At 36.8% G+C, this 21,284-nt stretch overlaps 1 protein-coding gene across 3 annotated transcripts in view; it reads left to right on the top strand.

Moving 5' to 3' along the window:
* The window catches only part of LOC105669074 (transcriptional regulator ovo), a 33,993-nt gene that overhangs the window by 5,664 nt on the left and 7,045 nt on the right, over window positions 1-21,284 (top strand). The window contains exons 2-8 of one of the 3 annotated variants that reach the window (XM_012361816.2): window positions 8,941-9,362; window positions 12,581-13,064; window positions 14,089-14,647; window positions 14,809-15,083; window positions 18,615-18,838; window positions 19,218-19,355; window positions 19,507-19,806. In XM_012361816.2, coding sequence (XP_012217239.1) covers window positions 8,941-9,362; window positions 12,581-13,064; window positions 14,089-14,647; window positions 14,809-15,083; window positions 18,615-18,838; window positions 19,218-19,355; window positions 19,507-19,806 — 2,402 coding nt within the window. The remainder of the gene's footprint in view (window positions 1-8,940; window positions 9,363-12,580; window positions 13,065-14,088; window positions 14,648-14,808; window positions 15,084-18,614; window positions 18,839-19,217; window positions 19,356-19,506; window positions 19,807-21,284) is intronic. The other 2 variants (XM_012361819.2, XM_012361817.2) reach the window with 2 other exon arrangements.

Below are 21,284 nucleotides of genomic sequence, written 5' to 3'. Positions count from 1 at the left end.
GCGCACATTTTATGCGATTGCAGTGCGACGCACGCTCATTCTACTTAGCGACTAGTCGCACCAAAAGAGGATCTCGCACTGTCGCCGTGTGCGTGGAATATATAATATTAAATTCAACATGACGAAAGGATTAAAATTATCGAAGTAGCTTGTTATCTAATTGCTTATCAATATTTAAAATATTACAGTCTTAACATTTTCATACTAAAGTTTCTCCAAATTATTTCAGAAATTAAATCAACTTTATTCGTTGAAACATCAAATTAAAGCTAAATCCCAATTTTTACAGTTTTAAGATAATTCGGTAATTTTGCTCGAAGCAGACAAATCCTCAATGCAAACATTACGAGCCTGCGTTACATCGATAAGAAAAAAATGTTGGTTTGAAAGAGACGCCGTTAACGCATCACATACGTACGTACGTACCGTGGCGAGCGTACAGATAAATACTGTTACATCCAGTGCACACACGAGCTTTAACTGTCGTTGACACGCAGGTAATCGCGCTTAGTGACGCGCACCTGTTGCAAAGGCTAGTACACCAGGATGTGCAGTCATTGCGACGAATTACAATGCATCTCCCGTAAGCCTTGCGATGCGTGCATGCATGCCTAATCGTACGTGTCTGCCTGTGCGTGTGTATGTAGGCGTATATAGGGGTACGAGTCTCTACGCGGTACCGTGACGTACTGTGAAAAAAGAAGCGTGAAATTAAATATCTGACAAATTTCATATGCTCTCCATGCGATTGCCGAATATTAGATACGCCGTACAATCATAAATTATTTATATTAATTCAAGTATTAAACTTAATTACTAACATTAATGTAAAAATTATTACTACTAAATTCTTTTACATTATACATGGTATGTGTATTTAAAAACCCAAATGTGTATCTTTTTGTTACATAATGACTAGTGTAGACCTAATTCTTTGGGTTTTATTTTGAATAAGTATTCAACAAGAGCGTGAAATCCTGTTCATCCGTAAATTATTTGAAGAATACATCTTCGCCAGCTTAACTTCTCCATCTCCGCAAATCTTATGGAACACCCCGCAGACACGTATACAATCGAGGTATATTGGTAAAACGACACTGAATGTTTCGCGCGCGCGAGGGAACAGGTTCTCATCGAAGCAGGTACATCACGTACACATGCCGTCACTTGGACGCACACTGACAGAACGCACCCCGACACGTACGGAAAGGACAGCGAGTATATGGCAACGGCGATAGCTAGTGGCGCAAGAGGACCGTGACCGAAATTCTTTCTGAGCAAGGGGGCCAAGTGCAAAAGCGAATACGCGTCATGGTAAATCGCGACTCTATACTAGGCGCTAGCTAGATACTCGGTATAATCATTTCGCCGCGGTAAATTATTACAAGCGTGACGATCGCGGATAATAACGTTGCGCGCGCTCTCATCGAGCTACGTAAATTGTTGCATTGTACATCTCGACACTGATTATTGAACATAAGTAGATTCACATGGGCGCAAATCTCTCCTTCGGATGGAAAAAATTAATTTTTCTAGCAATATTATTATAGAGTTTCATTCATAATTGCAGAGGCTGTGTTCCTAAAATCTATAGTTTACGCTACGTATATTGTAGATTTTCAATACTGGCAGTGAATTTTGGAACGCAACCAGATTTTCTTGATTTATGTGTGTGGATTTTATTTGTTATAAAAAGTTTGACAAGTCTCAATTACAATCTTAGATAAATTTTAAAATTTGCAAAATTATTCACAAAATTATACAATTATCTTACTCGGATTTATCTAAATAAATGTTTTTACGCTTTGTATAACTACTCTATATACCTGTTATTGTTAAATGATGTGGCTTGGTCATGCGATATACATATGGATATAATGCTTTAGCACGACTAACCGAATGACACCGCTCAGTCGCGACCATTTTGCCACGGTTCCTGATTTAGTTTGTCTCTTTGGAAAAAAATCAAAGTGCTTTGAATAGAACTTCGCCAAGGTAGTTTTAGCACTGTCATTTCCGTTAGTATTATTATTTTAATTAGAAAGGATAACATTACTAATAGCATTGTCTCTGAAATTAGAATTTATTTATTTGAAATATTATTAACCACAAATATTAACATGATGATCGATTTAATCGTTTCTTTCATTTAATAAATTTTATTTAATATTGTCAATTATTTACATATATGTTAGATTATCTTCCAAATTAATATAATAATGGCTTACCGAGCCATCTCGTAGGTTGTTGGTGCAAAATTTTATTTTTTATATAGAAACTTATTCGTCCACATTGAGACATTAAAATGTACACCGATCTCAGATTAAGATACTTACAATGTACGAAAATTAAGTACATTGATTTTACGGAGAATCAAAATATACGAATTAAATAGGAAATTATTAAAGGAAAGAAAAAAATATCAAGGCGTGAGTGACTAACGGTAAAGGAATGTTAAAAGCGTGGAGTCTGAGGGAGATTTAGTGGAAAGAATCGCCTGACAAGTACAAAACCCGGATTCAAAATCCAGCTTTAACCACTCGCACCCTGAAAGTTATTCTCTCGCTTTTCCTTTTTTCCTTTAATAATTTCCTATTTAATTCATACATTCTGATTCTTCGTTGTGAGATTAATGTACTTAATTTGCGTACACCTTAAGAATCTCAATCTGAAATCGATATACATTTTAATGTCTCAATGTAGACGAATAAGTTTCTATATGAAAAGTAACATTTCGCACCAACAACTTGCGCGATGACTCGGTGTTATTATATTAATTTCTCTAATTTAATAGATTTTTATACGAGCCTTTCTCTTGTATTTACATCATCTTGTTTACATCTTTAACGTTTTCATTCATGAACAGGCATTTAATCGAGTGAGACATAAATCGACTTATAACTTTTATGATAATTAAACTTCAATTATGCAATAAGGATACAAAAAACGCATTGTATAATCAACATTGAATAATACGAATAGTTGCATATTTGAAATCGCAAGATAATAGTGACGCGTATACAGTAATTTTGTAACTAGCACGATACTAATTGCCACGTTTTATTGTCGCTTTTGCAAGACTGATTACTGATGAAGTTTTTAGACCAACGCTGAACAATTCTATTGTATGGACAATTATGGGAAAAACCAACAATTGGAAGCAAAAGTCGCCTTTTCTCAGTTTGACTTTTATTTTTCTCATGTGGAGCGCTTAATAATAATTATCAGCATTGCAAATATGCAAATGCTAATGTTTATTGTAAAAATAAAATTTAATAATCTTATTTTTAAAAAAGACGTAAAATCAATACTCGCATTTATTGAGCGATTGTCATTGCAAAAGTTTCATACTTTGACAGCTCATATTTTGAGAAAGTTAGATAAAAATACTTTTAGTGCAGGTATTTTTTGTATTATTTCCGTGTTTTGTAGAAAATATTCAAAGTATCTTCTTTGGTAGAGTTACACGCACGCTAATTATTATTCCGGTTATTATTATTATTATTAATTATTATTTCTATGATCATAAAAATGAGCGATAACGCGTTTCCGTGAAAATTGTTGATTATCAGAGAAGCTTAAAAATACAACTGAAAAATGTCGACAGTCTAGAATAAACACTAAAACTTTCCTTCAAATGACAACTTTTTCGGTTATATCCGCGACATTGTGCGATCTCTCGCATTATGGCGATATGCTCGACTGGTCGCGTCGGAGTTGCACTGGTCATCTCCCACTGCAGTGGGAGACAATCTCCCTTCTTCCCTTCATTGTTCCTCCGGCGCAAAATGTAGCGCTCGACAATTTTTTTTTATTCGCGACTTTTCACCGAGTGCCAAGGTCAAGCGAGAAACGTCATTGTTGATTAACGCTTCGATCTTCCGCTCGACTGTAGAAAAGACTCTCTGAAGCGTGGCGTTAGCAAAGCGTATACAAATGTATTTTTGCGCGTGTTTCGCAGCTTCTAGGAAACACAGAACTTGCTTTACTGTGCATTATCTGCAATTTGACGCATTTGATACGTAAAAAGCACAATCAAACTGACAGAAACCGCAAGTTAAACATGATCAACGCGAGTAATTTTGTGATAATTGTTATTGATAAAAAACAAAATATAATTCAGAAATGATAAACTACAAGTCGTGCCAACAATTTACTTTAAATTCAAGTTTGCAGCGCGTCGCACTAATAATAAAGTAATGTGTATATTTCTCTTGAAGATAGTTTAAATAGCGTATGTATCAAATGCGCAAGTCGATAGACATATCGAGTTATTGCCACGAGAAAGAAACATCCTGGATAAGATCATTACTTGTGTCAAATTAGATGCTAAATTATTCTAATGCGGATTTTCTGTCGCAAATTTACGTTAGAGTCGCACAAAGTGCATTTTGTTGTTTTGATTGCATAAAACACCAAGATGCAAATAATTTTGTGCGTGGAAGCGCGCGGAAACACACTGCGCTGCAAATTCGCGCCGATCGACGGCATGATGGAGGAAATACGCACACATCGCCGTTCTGCACGCGTCCATTACGTAAAGTGAGCAAGTGACCGTGTATACGGTGTCACCTTGCTCTCCGCACGACGACCCACGCACGGTACCGCTACGCAAACGCTACGCAGATACCGCATACGCAGGGGCGCGCGACCGCGTACACGAGAGTCGCACTTTCTCGGTCCTTGGACGATTTCAAAGTCGATTTTGTGTCGCACAATGCGTCTATCTGAATTTTTTTAGTTTAAAAAAATATACAATATATCTCAATTTTCATGTTACCAACGTCATGTGTATTACGATAATATTAATATAACATCAGACTGTAAGAAAAAATAAGGTAAAGATATAAAAAAAGAATTAAGGAATTTTGTTTATTTCGTTTTAAATAAAAATTCAGGAAAATAGTTGAATGTGTATAAAAGTTGAGCTATGTAATACAGTCGATCGTTGTTGACTTTCTGCATTGAGAGAGCTTACCGAAAAAGATAAATGGAGACGTTCACGAGGAACACCGAGATTGAAGCGCGAGATTCAAAAGAACCCGCCGTGCATAAAGCGCCCGGGTCGTGATCAGGTTCAAGTGAGATCCTGTTGCAGGTTCTCCCGCGGACGATGCAGATTGTCAGGCATCGGACTTACGCCTTCGTTGGCGGATAATATCTGCTCGATCGAACGAAACGCCACGGCTTAGCCGACCTACTTACGACCGACCGCTCCCTGCTCTCTCGAGTCCTTTTTTTTCTGGTTTTTCCTTTCCTTTTGGCTAACGTTGCGGTGCAACAAACGTGCCTTCGCCGTTTACGTCGTCGCGTTTATCGCGCTTATCTACATACAGGCCAGAAACAATGTGTCGAATGATGAAGTAATCGACACGTTGCCTTTTATATATGTACATTTATATTCGCGGAGCAACGCGCGGAATATTTACGGGTCGCCGTAAACGTCGTAAGACGGACGTTTTATCGCTTCTCTTGAGAAACCGCAGGTAACTGTTGATCGAAAGCCGAAGACTTGAGGATTCGTACCGCATTCTATATTCAAGGCTAAATGTAGCGCCATGATTCTCGGATTGTAATGCGGAATCAAAAACGCAATAAAATTTTTACATTTCGATTTGGGATTGACTTAAAAGTTGTATGTCACGCACTTTCGGACTATATTCGTGGTTTAACGTTAAACAAAAATTTTACTTGTCCTTGACATTGAATATATCTTGAAAGCAATGGTATCGTGATGCGATGCCGCAACAGATACGGCCGAAAAAAATGCCACGAAACACGGGCGATAGATTCGACGAGCGCGCTTAGCCACAATGCCAACGACCTCGAAGCCTTGTATCAGGAAGTATACTCCACTCGTTCCAGCACGCGCTCCTGGATTTCGCGTTGGGAATTGTGAGAATTCAGTCGTTACTTCGACTTCGACATTGATCTTCTCCGCTCGATCGCTCTTCAGGCACTTCGTTCCGCGAATAAGCGCATTCGTCTCACAATCAGCACTTTTCGCACCGGTTCGGCTTGATACATTATCTTTGCTCGTCTAAGAAAATTCAGTCCATTTCTTCGGAATTTTAACAAATATGATATATTTCTCATTGTATCTTGTAATATTGATACAGTTGATCGCATTTTATAAAAAAAATTATTTATTATACCATTTTATATATATGTATATATATATAATATAACAGTAAAAACTATCGCTTTTTACTTTCTTAAATCAGTGAAGGTATTAGTTTCAACAACTTTCTGAAGACAATAGATTTAATTAAGAAAAATAAAAACAAATGTATTGTTCACAGAATTGATTCGAATTTTTGTGAACTGTGCTTCGAGTTTTCATTTATCGAGATTTTCCTGCCTTCCCGACCTTTTATCAGTCGATCTCATCTTCTCATCTTCTGGTTGCTACACAGAACAAGCCCGTTTCTCCGATTCCAACTCGTACCGGTTCTCATTTCATTTTCTCCCTCTCTCACTTCTCTTCATCTAAAAGGGAGAGAGAAACGAAAGGAAAAATGAGAAAGAGAGACAAATGAAGAACGAACGGAGGGAATCGGCTGCCGAGTGAACAAGCAAGACGGAGGATCGGAGTAAGAGAGAACCGAAGATAGGTAAAGGCGTGCATCGGTACCCTGGTCACGGTGATCGCGCAGGTATTTATAGCGCGGCCGAACCTGTTAGGGGGATTTGGTTAGAGGAACTCACGCACGCGAGCACGCGACGCGGTTTTCTCCGTGCGGTACCAAAGGTTGCTCAACGAACGGAACCGCCATTTTGGTGCCCCGTGATCACGGCTGTAGCTGTTACCTTCGGGGTTTCGGGTCGTGACGCAAGCGATTGCGTAAAAATGTCGTTAGGCGCCCTCGTCTAACTCGGTGATTTCGAGGCCGGGATCGTCGCGGTTTCGAGCTCAGGGACGAGTCTTTCGAAAAGAGCAAAATCCTTCGTCGAGGTAGGGACAGGACGTCGTACCATGAGATTTAAATTCTTCGCCTGACCTTGATGTTACTTTGATTACTTTAACATTCCTTAGGTTCCTGACTTCATATTTTATCGATAGTTTTTTGAATTAATTTCTTATTTGTCACTCTACACATTTTTTATTATTTGTATAATATGAGATGCTTTTTCTAAATATTTATATATTTTCTCTATAATAATATATTTTTCAGAAATATTAATTATATTTATATTTGTTTTTTTATTACTATATGCTAGATTTATCAGCAAATAATTAAAGTATATATTTTTGTGGACTAGGCGATTTGTCAAAAGTTTTCTCTTCCTACAATGCATTCTTCGTAATGGCCTCAGTAAAACTTTGTGTCCTCGCAGTTAGTTTCCTGGTTGTCGCTCCAACCATGATTGCGCGATGTACAATGGCCTCGTGCTCCATTGGCGAAAAGCACTCGATGTCAAAGTCAAGAGACCAATGCACACCACATGTTCAATGACGGACCTCATTAGAATTGCAATATAAATGATAATGTTGGTACATTATGTTACGACAACAATTCATAAAAAGCAAAATTATTAATGCAAATTGACGTATTAATATAAAATAAAATAATATCAAATTATAAACGATGTATTTAGCGATATCTTTTATGTTACAATAATGAAGAATTTTGTTTACAAAAAATTATACACGAACATAAAAATTATTTCAAAATCACCGATGTAAATATCCTTAATACGTGTTTATATTTGGAAAAAATGCCAGCAGCAAGGCTGCAATCAATTACTTGCTGCATTAATTAAAAATAACTACTCCTGGGTATATTCACTTCACAACAGCCTTACACAGCACTGAAAATTACTAGAGGAGAAAAGCGGGAGATCACGTACGCGCGAAGGACGGGCGAATGTACCGGCGAAAGAGCCGTAAAGTGCGGCATACGGTACATGCGAATCTTCAAGGTTGCTCGTAAATTCAGGCACGGAGCGGGCCAACCGCCACGACTATGACTGTGCGTCCACACATTACGTATGCCAGGCTCCGTCGATTCATCGTATTGAGATTCAATTCTTGTCGTTTTTAAGCCGAGTATTGCCGCTTGCTGCGAATGTAAATTCATGCTTCGTGAACTGCAAAATCGTGCGAACCTTGAAACCGGGAAGTTCACTTGAATTCTGCGCGTTTTTACGCATGCCGTACATTAATGCGTGAACGCCTAATCAGGAATTCATAGAAATCGCTTTACGCGCGCACGACATCCCTGATTTATCATACATTGTACATCACCAAATGGGAACTGATATAGTAGAGAGAGAGAGAGAGAGAGAGAGAGAGAGAGAGAGAGAGAGAGAGAGAGAGAGAGAGAGAGAGAGAGAGAGAGAGTCGAGTTCTTCTATATCTATATTAATTCTTCAAATGCCTTTAAGAGAGAAAGATTTTTTTATGGCCATACACTTTTGGGAAATTTTATATTAAAAATTATTATGATACAGCAGTAGGCGCAGACCATGAGAGAAATTATAAGCTTAAATACTATGGTCATTATGTAAAAAACATAGTAAAAATTTTTATGATTCATGGTCTGCGGCTACTGTCGTACGTAGTAACTTTTTATATAAAATTTTCTTCATTGTAATAAATAATGTATCGGTATTGACCAAAATACTGAAATAGATTATTAATATTCCTGACTTACTGCAAATTTATTAAATTAATGGCATTAGAAATGAAAACTTCTAACATGATTTTTATTTTTGCATTAACATGAATAAATTAACTTTTCGTCAAAATTATGAAATGTAATTTTCTTGTCAATTTTTAAATTAATATATATGTTTACATGTAAATTAATTGTCAGAAGACTTTTGTTTTATGTGAAAGAAAGATTTTTGTATAATTTTTAGAAGGTTTAGTAAGCTTGTCAAAGTAAGTACTATGAGATTTCAAAATTAATTAATGATTTTCTTAACGGTTAACAGATCGCGACAAAACCGATGATGACCGCGCGACAGAATCCCCAGAATCCTTGCGCAGCAGCAGTCCGGTTCCGTCTCCACCACCGCAGCTAGTAACAAGTCCACAACCCAGACGCTTCATCTCCAGCATTCTTGGTGGCGATGTGCCGTACGGCAGTAGGCGCCATGTGCTCACCCGAGCAGAACGAAAAGAATACAGCAGTCCGCCAATAGCTTCGGATGATCCTCCCCAGTTCCTGTCCAAGTCGGAAAAGATCGCGTTGCCGAGGCCACAGACGCCACCAAAGACGCCTCATGTGGAGCCGCCTACCAGAGTCTCGGTTATCCAGAGGGTGCCGCCGCAAGGTCAATCAGCCTCCAGGAAAGAAGGCAATAAGATCGAAGTTGAGAGAGTCGATCCAGTGCAAGCTCCCGAACCGGAACAGGTAAACTAGACGAAATTTATCAAATAAACCTTAATATTCGCTAGATGGGCACTTTTCGAAACAATTTTATTCTTAAAGTGACTATAGATATGTGTACTTACATATTTGCGAATTAATTTTTTTTAACTAATTGAAGAAATGCATATTTAGCTGAATCAGCAGCAGTTATCTATTAAAGTATATTTCGTACGATTAGTGTAATTATTTTAATAAAAATATGGTTTATGAGATATTTAAAATACATTCATGAAGGGACCATAGGATCCTGTTATTAGGCTGATGCAGTCATGCTTCATTAATCTCGACTTGCAATCCTCACAGCATCTCATGCATTATGTATAGCGATAAAGTAGATAAGGAAGGGCGAAGGAAATATTCTATAATATAATATTATACACGGTAACATTGCTTAACACTCAGTCAAACAGTTTCCTGCGGTCAACATTTTACACGGTCTGATGTTTTTAATGTCAAAATACGAAAGAACATAAATCTTATGAAAGTCAGACTATACGTAATAATGTGTATAGCTATATATCTTATGAGGAAAAAAAAATAAAAAATGCAAATACTTGTCCATTGTCGATTCAATTTTAAAAACTAAGACTAGGTTGATCTATAGGTTCATCCATGTTGAGAACAATCATAATATATATGATTGACCCAGTATATGTTGATCTATATAATATTTTATTTTTAGAAATGTTCAACTAATAAATATTAAGATATATTGATGTCAAATGTGGAAAAATAAAGAAAAAGAATTATATACGTAAAAAGTAAAAGGAACAAAGAGTAGCTGGGAAATGTTAGCAAAGAAGAGCAAAAAAAGTTATTGCGCAAGGAGATTTCAATGCTAGAATAAGAAAGAAGAAAGAAAGAGAATTTAAAGTAAAAAAAAGGAAAAAAAGGAAGGTAAAGAAATAAAAAAACAAACAAGAAAGAAAAAAACAAGAGAAGAAAAAAGGTGGAAAGAACGATTGAATGATTGTAATTTATTAACCTTTGACTGCATGTAATCCACGCTTAGCTGTATTAACACTTAATCACTAATTGTATTCATATATAGTATCTCTCATATTCTTACTGTGCCATTACTTTATTATACTCCTGTCTTGTGTAAAATTATGTTTTATTTTCATCATTTTTTATTGTTACATTTTAATAACATTTCTTATTGTCTTTTACGTTTTTATCAAATTAATTTTATTTTTATTTTTGTGGGAGGGAAGAGAAAATGAGGGAAGGAGAAAGAGAGAGAGAGAGAGAGAGAGAGAGAGAGAGAGAGAGAGAGAGAGAGGGAGAGAAAGAGATAGAGATTTAAAAAAGGAGAAAAGGAATAAGATGAGAAAGACGCAGACTTTGATCTTTCTTTAATTGCCGCACGGAGAAAAATACTATTGTCACATTTACAACAGCAAGTATAGTAACGGAATTGTGGTAACCATTACACAAAAAATAGTAACTCTAAAAAAATTTGTAGTTTGGCATACAATCGATTCTTGAAACTTGTACAACTGAATTGTAGTAAACCGTATTGTAATAACTCTTACAAGTGCATAAGTATCGATTACAACAATGAGTTGTAAAGTATACTTCAAGAAGACTGGTAACCATCAGTACTATCGACAATGGTAAACCCATGGACCTAGGAATATATGGACAGAGCGATACGTGGTCTTATAGGCGAAGGGGATGAAGCCTGAGCGGCAGGGGGAAATCATGCAGCGGCATGTTGGTCGGCTAACAAAATGGCGGTGTTATTAACCTAATCTTGGCTTGGCGCTTGCGTAATGAATAATATTCATATATTAGAAATTCCGCACTCGTTTAGTTACACGGGTTATCCGTAGCCGCCATCTTGGTAAACTAGTTTTCCTCCTGCCCCTCTGGCTTTAATCCCGCTGGCTATCGCTCTCTCCATATATTCCTAGGTCCATGCTTCAACCCCGCTGACTATCGCTCTGTCCATATATTCTTAGATCCATAGGTCCTTACTACCAAGGAAGTAAATACTGACTTTAGATGTACGCATGCTCGCACGCGTAGCGATCATTTTCCGCCATTTTCCGTTCGCATCGTGCATTGTATCGTTTGGCGTCTTCCGTGCGGTATAGCTCGCGTTTTCTTATACGCAGTTTCTTTGGTTCCGACGCGACGTTTATTCGAATTATCCATCGAGTTTCGCAGTGAGTCCCAGTGAGTATCCGTTTCGTTTAGAATGTGATGTGTGAATTGTGCAGTGATAAATGCCATTCATTTCAGAATTTTGTATTCTTCAGATAGTTACGAACCTGGCGGATTCGCATTAATATAAGCACGGATGAGTCGTTGAAAAACAATTGAAAGCGTGGAGCTTGGACAGCGTCGTGCCAGTATTCAGAAGTATTTGTTTGATTAAATTATAGATTATATACAGGGTGATTCAAAATAACCTGATGTCCTTGCAATGCCATATTCTTGAGTAAATTCTGAGACGATTTTTCCTTTTACAAAATTTTGTTCGAAGCTTAGTTTTCGAGTTATAATTGAAAATAGTTTGCTATTTACGAATCCGATACAACGGACAAGCAGGGACGGTAAAATGCGTCATGAGACGAAAGTAAACACTTGACAGTCTCATTATACGTTGTGCGTCCCTGCCTGCCCGTTGTACCGAACTCGTAAGTTGCTACCTATTTTCAATTATAACTCGAAAACTAAGCTTCGGACAAAATTTTGTAAAAGGAAAAATCGTCTCAGAATTCGCTCAAGAATATGGCAAGGACATCAGATTATTTTGACTCACCCTGTATATGTGTATTCCTACAACAATAGGCGTAGGAACACTTGTAAAATTTATTACAATAAGATGTAGTAACCACATTCCACACTTGTAATCAGTACAAGAGGCTGATGTTATCCATATATTTATCGGTCACTATTGTAGCATTTACTATAATTGTACTAACGTTTACTATTCTTTTTTCTCAGTGCGGAAGATAAAAATTAAATATAAATGAATTAAACATAAAAAAGGAGAAAAGGATATATATATATATATATATATATATATATATATATATCTCCTTTTATATAAAAATAAATAGTTTTATATAAGGATAAAGGTCTCCCTTCTTCTCTCTTTCCCTTCCCCTCCCTGAAAAAATATTATAATATTGTACACGATGAAAAAAACAATAGCAATAATTCAATAAATGTATTAATAATTATTTCAGGAACAGCCGATTGATTATGCAGTACCGAAACGAAAAGAAGAAGATGAGGAGAAGTGTCGTGATGGCGCAGTAGCATCGCGCATCTCCGGAAATTCGATTGCAAGATCGCTGCTGGCCGTGAAACTGTCCGGCTCGCATGTGGTGCAAGCGGCTGCGGGGCATGGCAGATCCTCGAACTCGGGCAACAACGGTTCCTCGGGCGGCAGCGGCGGCTCCGGCAATTCCTCGCCCTCGTCGAACAACAACGGGATGATCGGTGGATGCAGCAACGGAACGATGATCGGCGGATGCAGTGGCGGTGGTGGCAGTGGCGGTGCCGTAGGCGGTGGCGCCGGTGGAGGTGGTATGCCTCCCGGAGGAAACGGAGGACGCGGCAACTATGGACCGAGTTCGCCGCCGACAGGATCCTTGCCGCCGTTCTACGAGTCCCTAAAAGGCGGCAACAATTTGGCCAACTTCGCCAATCAATATAACAGTGCTCAAGGTTAATCATTTCTCACCTTTATTTGTCTCACAAATTTTTCATACGCGTCAAAACGGTGTTAACAATAGCTTCGGCTAGATTTTTATCAAATTTTCTCATTTTCTTGTTTTCCAATAATACATAATTCATCATAGTACTGTCTTAAAATAATATTAACTAGTTCAGTGGTAGACTTTTGCAAAGAGTTTGTGCCAAAAGTGGTAAGAGTCAAAAGTTAAAATATCAAAAAACGGTGAAACACAAGTTCAAAGTTTTCGAAAAAGCTACTTTTCGGAATGGGTGTGGATCGTCCTTCACGCCCTGAAGGGGGGGGGGGGTAGAATAGGGGTAAAAAATATTAAATGGCACTAGGTCGAGTGAGGACTCATTTGAAAGGGCTTTCCAAGACGAGAACAATGATTTTTTTAAATGTTTACTACGATCTTCCAATCAAAAGTTATGATCGTGTAAACCAAAATGTGGGGGTTCGTTAAAATATTTAACCAGCTAATGATGGAGGTGAAAAAGAATTGTTTATTTCGACATTTGAAAAAAAGCCTTCGTGTACCAAATACTATGCAAATATGTTAGAAATTATTGGTTTATTATTATAATTATTTAAACAATTAATAGTCGCCATATTGGATTCGCCATTTTAAATTTTGCAATTTTGACATCAGATTTGAATTCAGCAGCCCAAAAAACCTTTTAATATCAAGTTTTATGCAAATCTGTTGAAAATTATTGGAATTATTTAAAAATGTACATATATGATACATTACCACGTTTGGCACTTTTTTTTGTACATATATGATACATTACCACTGAACTGGTTAATACTAGTGATCTCTAATTTTTAACAATGCTCACACACTTTATCTGTTGCATTTTTTAAACATTATTTACAATGAAAATTGGTAGTCTTTTACAATAAAATAAAATATCTTTTTAGTAAAAGATAATATCATCTATTACAAAAATATCCAAACTAATAAAGTTTATGACTTTCACAGGACAGTCTCCATTTCCTCTGTTATTATTTCAGGAAATGCATATCTTACACCATTGACAGCGGTTGGAATTGAATGCGATACCGGTCAACAAGATAATTCTCAGCACGCTCAGTATAGTGCACAGGAGGGCAAACAGTATTCTCTTCTTCAGAATGTCTGTGCAAATGTTTGCGCATCCTACGGTTTGATGTTTAAGGAGGAAGAAGAAGAGACATACAAAATTCAGACAAACGATCTGTTATCCGCCCCGTACGGTAACTACGACGTTACTGACACGGGCATGATGGTAGACATGGTGACCGGTGTCGTAGTAGACCCGTTGCAGTTCACCGCGGCGACTTTGACCTTCAATTCACCATCCGATCACACGGCGCTACTAGAAAGTCTTAGTGACGCCGCAGATCTCTTGTTGCCTAGGTTGCAAACCGACGACGGCGGTAGCGATCTCTTGGAGGAGTCATTGCATTCGCCCGCCTCGACCGGCAGCAGCGGAATCGGCCAGGACGCCAGTCAAATGACCACTCCCGTCGAGCCCAGCGTCGATCCTTTCCCCGAGCACAGCATGGCCTTGACCAGAGGCTTTGACACGAGGTGAGTGTTTCCATTGCCGTGAAAACTAATTTCTCGCTCAGTGATTAACAGATACATTCGTGTTTACTTTTATCTGCAGTGAGTAAAAAAGTCAATTGTAACAAATATTAATTATGAGTTTTAATCGAGATAAAATATTATTCTGATCTCGCCTTTCCCAGACATTACACGACCCCACAACACTTCAATGCGTCTAAACTCGCGGGTTTAAGCTACGCGGCCGGAGAGTCGGGCTATCAGCCACTTCCGAAGGAACGCCCGGAGCTTCCATTGCACGTGAATCAGAATCATCAGCATCAGCAGGAGCAGCAGCTGCAAATTCAAGTACAATTGCAGCATCAGACGAAACAGCAAGTCACCGCATCGCCACACCCGCAGCAACAACAGCAGCAACATCAAGGTCTTCTGAGCCCAGGATTAAGTTTTACCGGTAATGGTAAGTTCTCCCGACTGTTTTCATATTTATGTAATTATTAAATAAACGACGTGCAATTAGAAAACGGCTCTAATATTAGACATATGCAAAAGTTTCCATTGTTTTTAAGGTAATTTTCTTCAGCAATATCTTATAAATGATACAATATTTAAAATAAAGTTAATAAAGCTTTGCCGATTGAAAAATCATAAAATAAGATTAAAAAAGCTTAAAGAACTAACGCTAGGTCTTACAATTAGTGCGAAACAGCTATATTCTATTACAAAGACACGATGTACACAAACGTTTCAGCCTATCATCAGGCCATTTTCACATAAATAAATAAAATTAATATAATTAATATTATATTATAAATAAATTAATATATAATATTTTGGGACTAATAGACACAGAATGTTTTTACTTTCTCATCCGAAATTCCATCATAAGAACATAATGTCAATTGTAAATATTTTAACTAATAACGGTTATCCATTAAATTTTATTTTTTCAACTATTCACAAAAGACTCAGATACTTATTTCATAATAGGACTATTAACTACAATGACAATTATAATACTGACTCTGATAGGAATGACAATAAAGAATTCTTGACTGTGCCTTATATTAAGTCTGTTTCCAAAGATTTTTGTTCAATTGCGAAGAACTTTGATATGAGGATTGCTTTTTCCATCTCGTATAATTTAAAAAGATTCATTAGAACCGGTACGTAAGAGGAACTCTCTTACAATAAGAGATTGACCTCTGAAATGATTTTCATTAAACGTCAAAGCACGGGAATCAACAATCAAAATGATACAGACTTTTTATCCGAGTCATACCTCCCGATTCTTAACTTATTCCCCCCCCCCTCCCTTATAAATCATATTCCTTTCTCCTTCCCGTTGATTCCTAACATCTCTTTTTCTACTCCTCAATATTGTTATATCCCCTTCCTCTTTTGTCTTCCATTATTTTGGTTATGTATCTGTTAGAGCTAATATTAACGTTCGAACCTGTAATTAAACAACACGTATTATCTGCCTCTTCCACTCTTTAGACCGTTGATGACAGCGATATGGAATATTGTATGTTTAAATTTATTTCTTTTTTACATATATAAAATTACCTTTTTAACGTAATTTTTAATTTATTTTAGTTGTAACTTTTCAAAATTTTTTAACTCAATATTACGGTGGTTTTGTACTTTGTTTTATCACATACAACATACTAAGTAAATTCAAAAAATTCTTTCAGTCAATCTTTACTTTTTATAATTTGAACACATAAATAATGGCCATGAATTAATTTCAAATGAACTCTTCTCTACCTTCTCTATCTAATGCGATACAAGCGAACTATTGCGCTTTATTATACTCGTTCTAAAGCACGTTTTTTATTTTATATAATTTACATCGTTTAATGGAACATCTTATTGTAATGATCATTGTAGGTTTATATTAATTTTAATAATCAATTACACTAATAAACAAACTAATAGAGCCAGAGCTGGATTTTTTACGTGCTCAGTTATTTATTCAAATTAAGAGTACAGACGTTTCGGCCATTGTTTTTGACTTTCCTCAGTGTACGGTAATTTAATAATAAGGATTTGAGCGCAAATTTGTGAGAATGCATTTAAATGTCAAGCATTAGCACGTTTAATTTTTGTATACCGAAAACATAATCAAATTGTAGCGAAGGACGAAACTGTCTTCTATATCAGAGATGGGAAGTTGCAACTTTCGGCTCGATTTTTTGATGACACCTACTGTTCACTCCTTGCCGCTTGCATGCTAGCAACGAGTCACCAAACGCGCTAACAACGTCCGTAACTAAGATACGTGATACACATTGTCAGCCTCAGGAACGTCCATATTACAAATGCAACAAGTTAATAAATATAGGACAATAGATTTCCACTTCACCTGTGAGGTACTATTATTGACGTGTCAATAATAGTACCTCACAGGTGGAAACCTATATTTATCCCATATTTATTATCTTGTTGCATTTGTGATATGGACATTCCTGAGGCTGAATATCGCGCATTTTAGTTACGCGCGTTGTTAGCGCGTTTGACGACTCGTTGCTAGCATGCAAGTGGCAAGGAGGGAGCAAGAGGCGTCAATCAGATAATCGAGCCGAAAGTTACAACTAATTCCCATCTCTGTTCTATACAGGGTGTTTCATAATGTCCGTGCCAACGCTCGTGTGCGAATAGAGTGCGGTAAACTGAATAGAAAAGTTCTTTACCGTTTTGCAATTTTCGCAATAGTAATTGAGATATTAATTAAAAGGGATTGACGAATAATCGCGCGTTGATCGCGGCTAGATCGTAGGCTGTACGCTCTAGGCGTGACAGCAATGAGAATCGCATGGCAACGAAAAATAACAACGCATATCACTCCTGCTCTCGCTACGTGTTATTTTTCGTTGCCATGCGATCCTCGTTGTTGTCACGTTTAGAGTGTACAGCCCACGATCTAGCTACGCGCAACGCGCGATTATTCGTCAATCTCTTTTAATTAATATCTCAATTACTATTGCGAAAATTGCAAAACGGTAAAGGACTTTTCTATTCAGTTTACCGCACTCTACTCGCACACGAGCGTTGGCACGGACATTATAAAACACCCTGTATAATGTTGCTTCATATTCCCGAAATTCTTTTCTGAGTAATTTTTTAGTGCGCATTAAAATTTTTTCTTGAGTGTTCGTCCGTTACAAATAAAAATTAATATGATCCATATTCGTCAGTCCTGTCAGATTCGAAACCGGAGTTCAATTAAAACCGGAATGAAAAATAAGTAATAAAAGGAAAGAAAATATAAACTGAATGCACATACCTCAACTCTTATTGAGACACAGATTTTAATGCCCACTAATTTTATTTATTTATGTGACATTGAAGATGGCCTGACGACAGGCTGAAACGTTTGTGTACACTGAGGAGCAAAAATGAGGTCCATTTTCGGGATAGATAAGTGTAGATAGGTGTAGATAAGCGCGCCATTGGCCTTTGGATAGTAGATGCGACGACAACATACCGATAACGCGCTTATCTACACCAAAAAAAGACCTCATTTTCGGCTAAGCCCAAATGACTGTGCGGTTCAGCTATCCTTGCGGATAGTGTTTTCACTATCTTGTATGATACACAATCATCCCCCAGAGCATCGAACATGCTCCTCATGTCTTTATAATAGAATATAGCTGTTTCACACTAAGACCTAGCATTCCTTTAAGCTCTTTTAATCTTATTTTATGATACAATATTTGTAGTCAAAATATTTTCCCTTAATAGTAATAAAGAATTTATGCAGATAACAATATCTTTTTCTCCGGCAAGATTAAGTGCAATTGTAGCAGATTTATTATTTGAAAGATGAGTTATGTTGAGTAATTAATATTAAAAATAAAAAGACTATAAAAAAATTAATATAGACAAATGTTTGCTGAAGAGAAACTTAATTTGTCAATTTAGATGGCTATAATCAGGTTAGAACTAATTTCACGTTAATGGTTTGGTTTCCTTTGATATATCGAAGGGCTAGAATTAGACTCTGGCAGCAGCGTTGGTGGAAGCTTGCCCAGTCCCGGCACTGCTAGCTGTTCCTTGGACGGTACTTCAACCGGCACCTCTCCATCATGCGCGCTGGCAGAACACGCCCACAGTCCGGTTGTATCACCCAGCACAGTGAATGCAGCTCAAACTAACGGGCCAGTAGGTGAACCACCGCTGTCACAACGGGTCGGTGTACTTCAACAAAGGGTAAGCAACCAAATTGATCCAGGCAAAAGCATACTTGTTCGTTTTACGATGTTAAATGATAGTCTCGAAGTGTGATCGAGTTGACTTGATCCTCTTTTAGACTTACTTGCGATTTGTCCACGAATTACTCAAACCACATCGATCGAATTGAATTATTCGAACGTCGATTGAATCATTTGAATAAGTTTATGGACACATTGCGATCCGATATGACATCCGTATACATCACGGTAAAAAAAAAAAGAGTGAATTGTTAGTTTCCGCTCTTACGCGTACTATGCAATGTCAATCAATTTGAGTGCTTTATCCGATGTTATAAAACTTATGATAATCTAAGAGAACTCGACAAAGATTAACGTGCCTTTTCATCGGTTCACAGTTGGGTTTACCAAATGACTGTCAGATAGAATTTGTTAACGGGGGTCACGGCATAAAGAATCCTTTAGCCGTCGAGGGTCAAAGGCAAGCGACAACTAATCGAGATGAAGAAAGAGTGAATCGAACGCCGCCTGGCAAGGTAACGCAACATTATAAATATTTTTACGTAAAATGTACGCAACCATCGTTATTAAGAATGTGATGTAACTACCGTATCAAATTGTGAAGATGTGTTGTGAAATTATAAGGTGCCATTAGAACAGAATGTACTTTGATCTTTCGCTTAACAGGAGGATGATCCCAATCGTTTCACCTGCCGTGTGTGCAGCAAAACCTTCAGTCTCCAGCGACTTCTCAATCGCCACATGAAATGTCACAGCGACGTGAAGCGTTATCTCTGTACGTTCTGCGGAAAGGGCTTCAACGACACGTTTGATCTCAAAAGACATACGAGAACGCACACAGGAGTACGACCTTACAAATGCTTCCTTTGCGAAAAGAGTTTTACGCAGAGATGTTCTCTGGAGAGCCACGGTCAGAAGGTTCATGGCGTTCAGCATCAATATGCGTATAAAGAGCGACGTGCTAAGGTAAACTGTTCATTGAAATGAATGAATTTATATTTATGTATTTATCTATTTATCTAGACACGCGATAGATGTAGGTATCTATATCGGCACTTATATCCGTGACCCATTGTATCTCCGCCGCATACGCACGTATCCTTCCTACAGAGATCACCCTTCTTTTCTTAAGAAGCGAACGACCGCCTCCAGAAATATTAACGTGATGTCCTTTGAGTCCAAAAAATGTAATCCGAAGATATTGTTTCTTCTCCCAAATCTGCCGGCAAAAAACATAGTACATGTAGACTTATTGAAGTCTTCATGGTAAGATGTTCAGCCAACGAAGGTAAGATCGGCGAGTGATCCGGCCAACGAAAGCAAGATCGGAGGATGTTCCAGCAATGAGAGCAAGATTGCGGTGGTTATGAGGACGTCAAAATAAAAACTGATCCTTGATGTGACAATTGGCCTAGCAAACACAGACTGCTGATGTTTAAGTGTCATAGTAATTCGATAACTTTGAAATGGCCGAAATGGATAAAATTATAGTACAATATAATAGAAGAGCATTTAGAGCCGTCACAGGATGTTAGTGCAAAATTTTTTATTTTTTTTAAAGAAATTAATTAATTCAAATATCAGGACGCGAGTGGCTAAGCCGGGAATTGAATTAAATTAATATTTATAAATTTTATATATATTTATAATATTATTTATTTTAATATATATTATAAATTATTAATGTTTATTTAATTTTTAAATTAAAAAATTTTAAAAATATTTTTAATTTTTAATAAAAAAAGAAAATAAATATATTAATCTATAGTTATTATTTAATTATTTTTTAATTAAAATTTTATTTATTTTTTTATTATTATTTAATTAAATAAGTAAGCTAAAAAAACTATTAGGTTTATACCCTAATTATAGGTTACTTTAACCTCTTATTTAATTTAATGAAATGCCTGAAATAGAATTATTTTGATAGAATAAATCATACATTTTTTATAAATGTTTTCATTAAATTTAATATTATATTTAAAAGATTTAAACTTTTTCAAATAATTTCAAATACTATTATGCTTCTTACATCAAAATATAATTTTTATATGTTATCTATAAAATAATTAAATTTATATATTTATTTTGTGAACTCGGGTCTTCCGCTTGCCCGGGCGAATGTTCTTTCGAACATTCTTTTGAACATTCGCTCGGCAAGCGGAAGACCCAGGTTCAATTTCCGACTTAGCCACTCGCGCCCTGATATTTTTTTCTCTTTTTTCCTCTCTTTCCAATAATTTCTATTAGTACATTATGATACGTGAGAACAATGTATTTAATTTTTCGTACACTTTATGTATCTCGATCTGAGATCGGTGTACAATTTAACTGTCTCATGTGGATCAATTAATTAATTTCTTTAAGAAAAATTAAAAATTTCGCACTAATATCCTGCGACGGCTCGCTCTTCTATTATATTTGATAGTTATCATATGAGCCTT

The sequence above is a fragment of the Linepithema humile genome, chromosome 2, assembly GCF_040581485.1.
Source record: "Linepithema humile isolate Giens D197 chromosome 2, Lhum_UNIL_v1.0, whole genome shotgun sequence".
In the NCBI taxonomy this organism is placed as follows: domain Eukaryota; kingdom Metazoa; phylum Arthropoda; class Insecta; order Hymenoptera; family Formicidae; genus Linepithema; species Linepithema humile.
The sequence above is the reverse complement of the archived record's forward strand: the minus strand, read 5'-3'. Positions and strand labels throughout refer to the sequence as shown.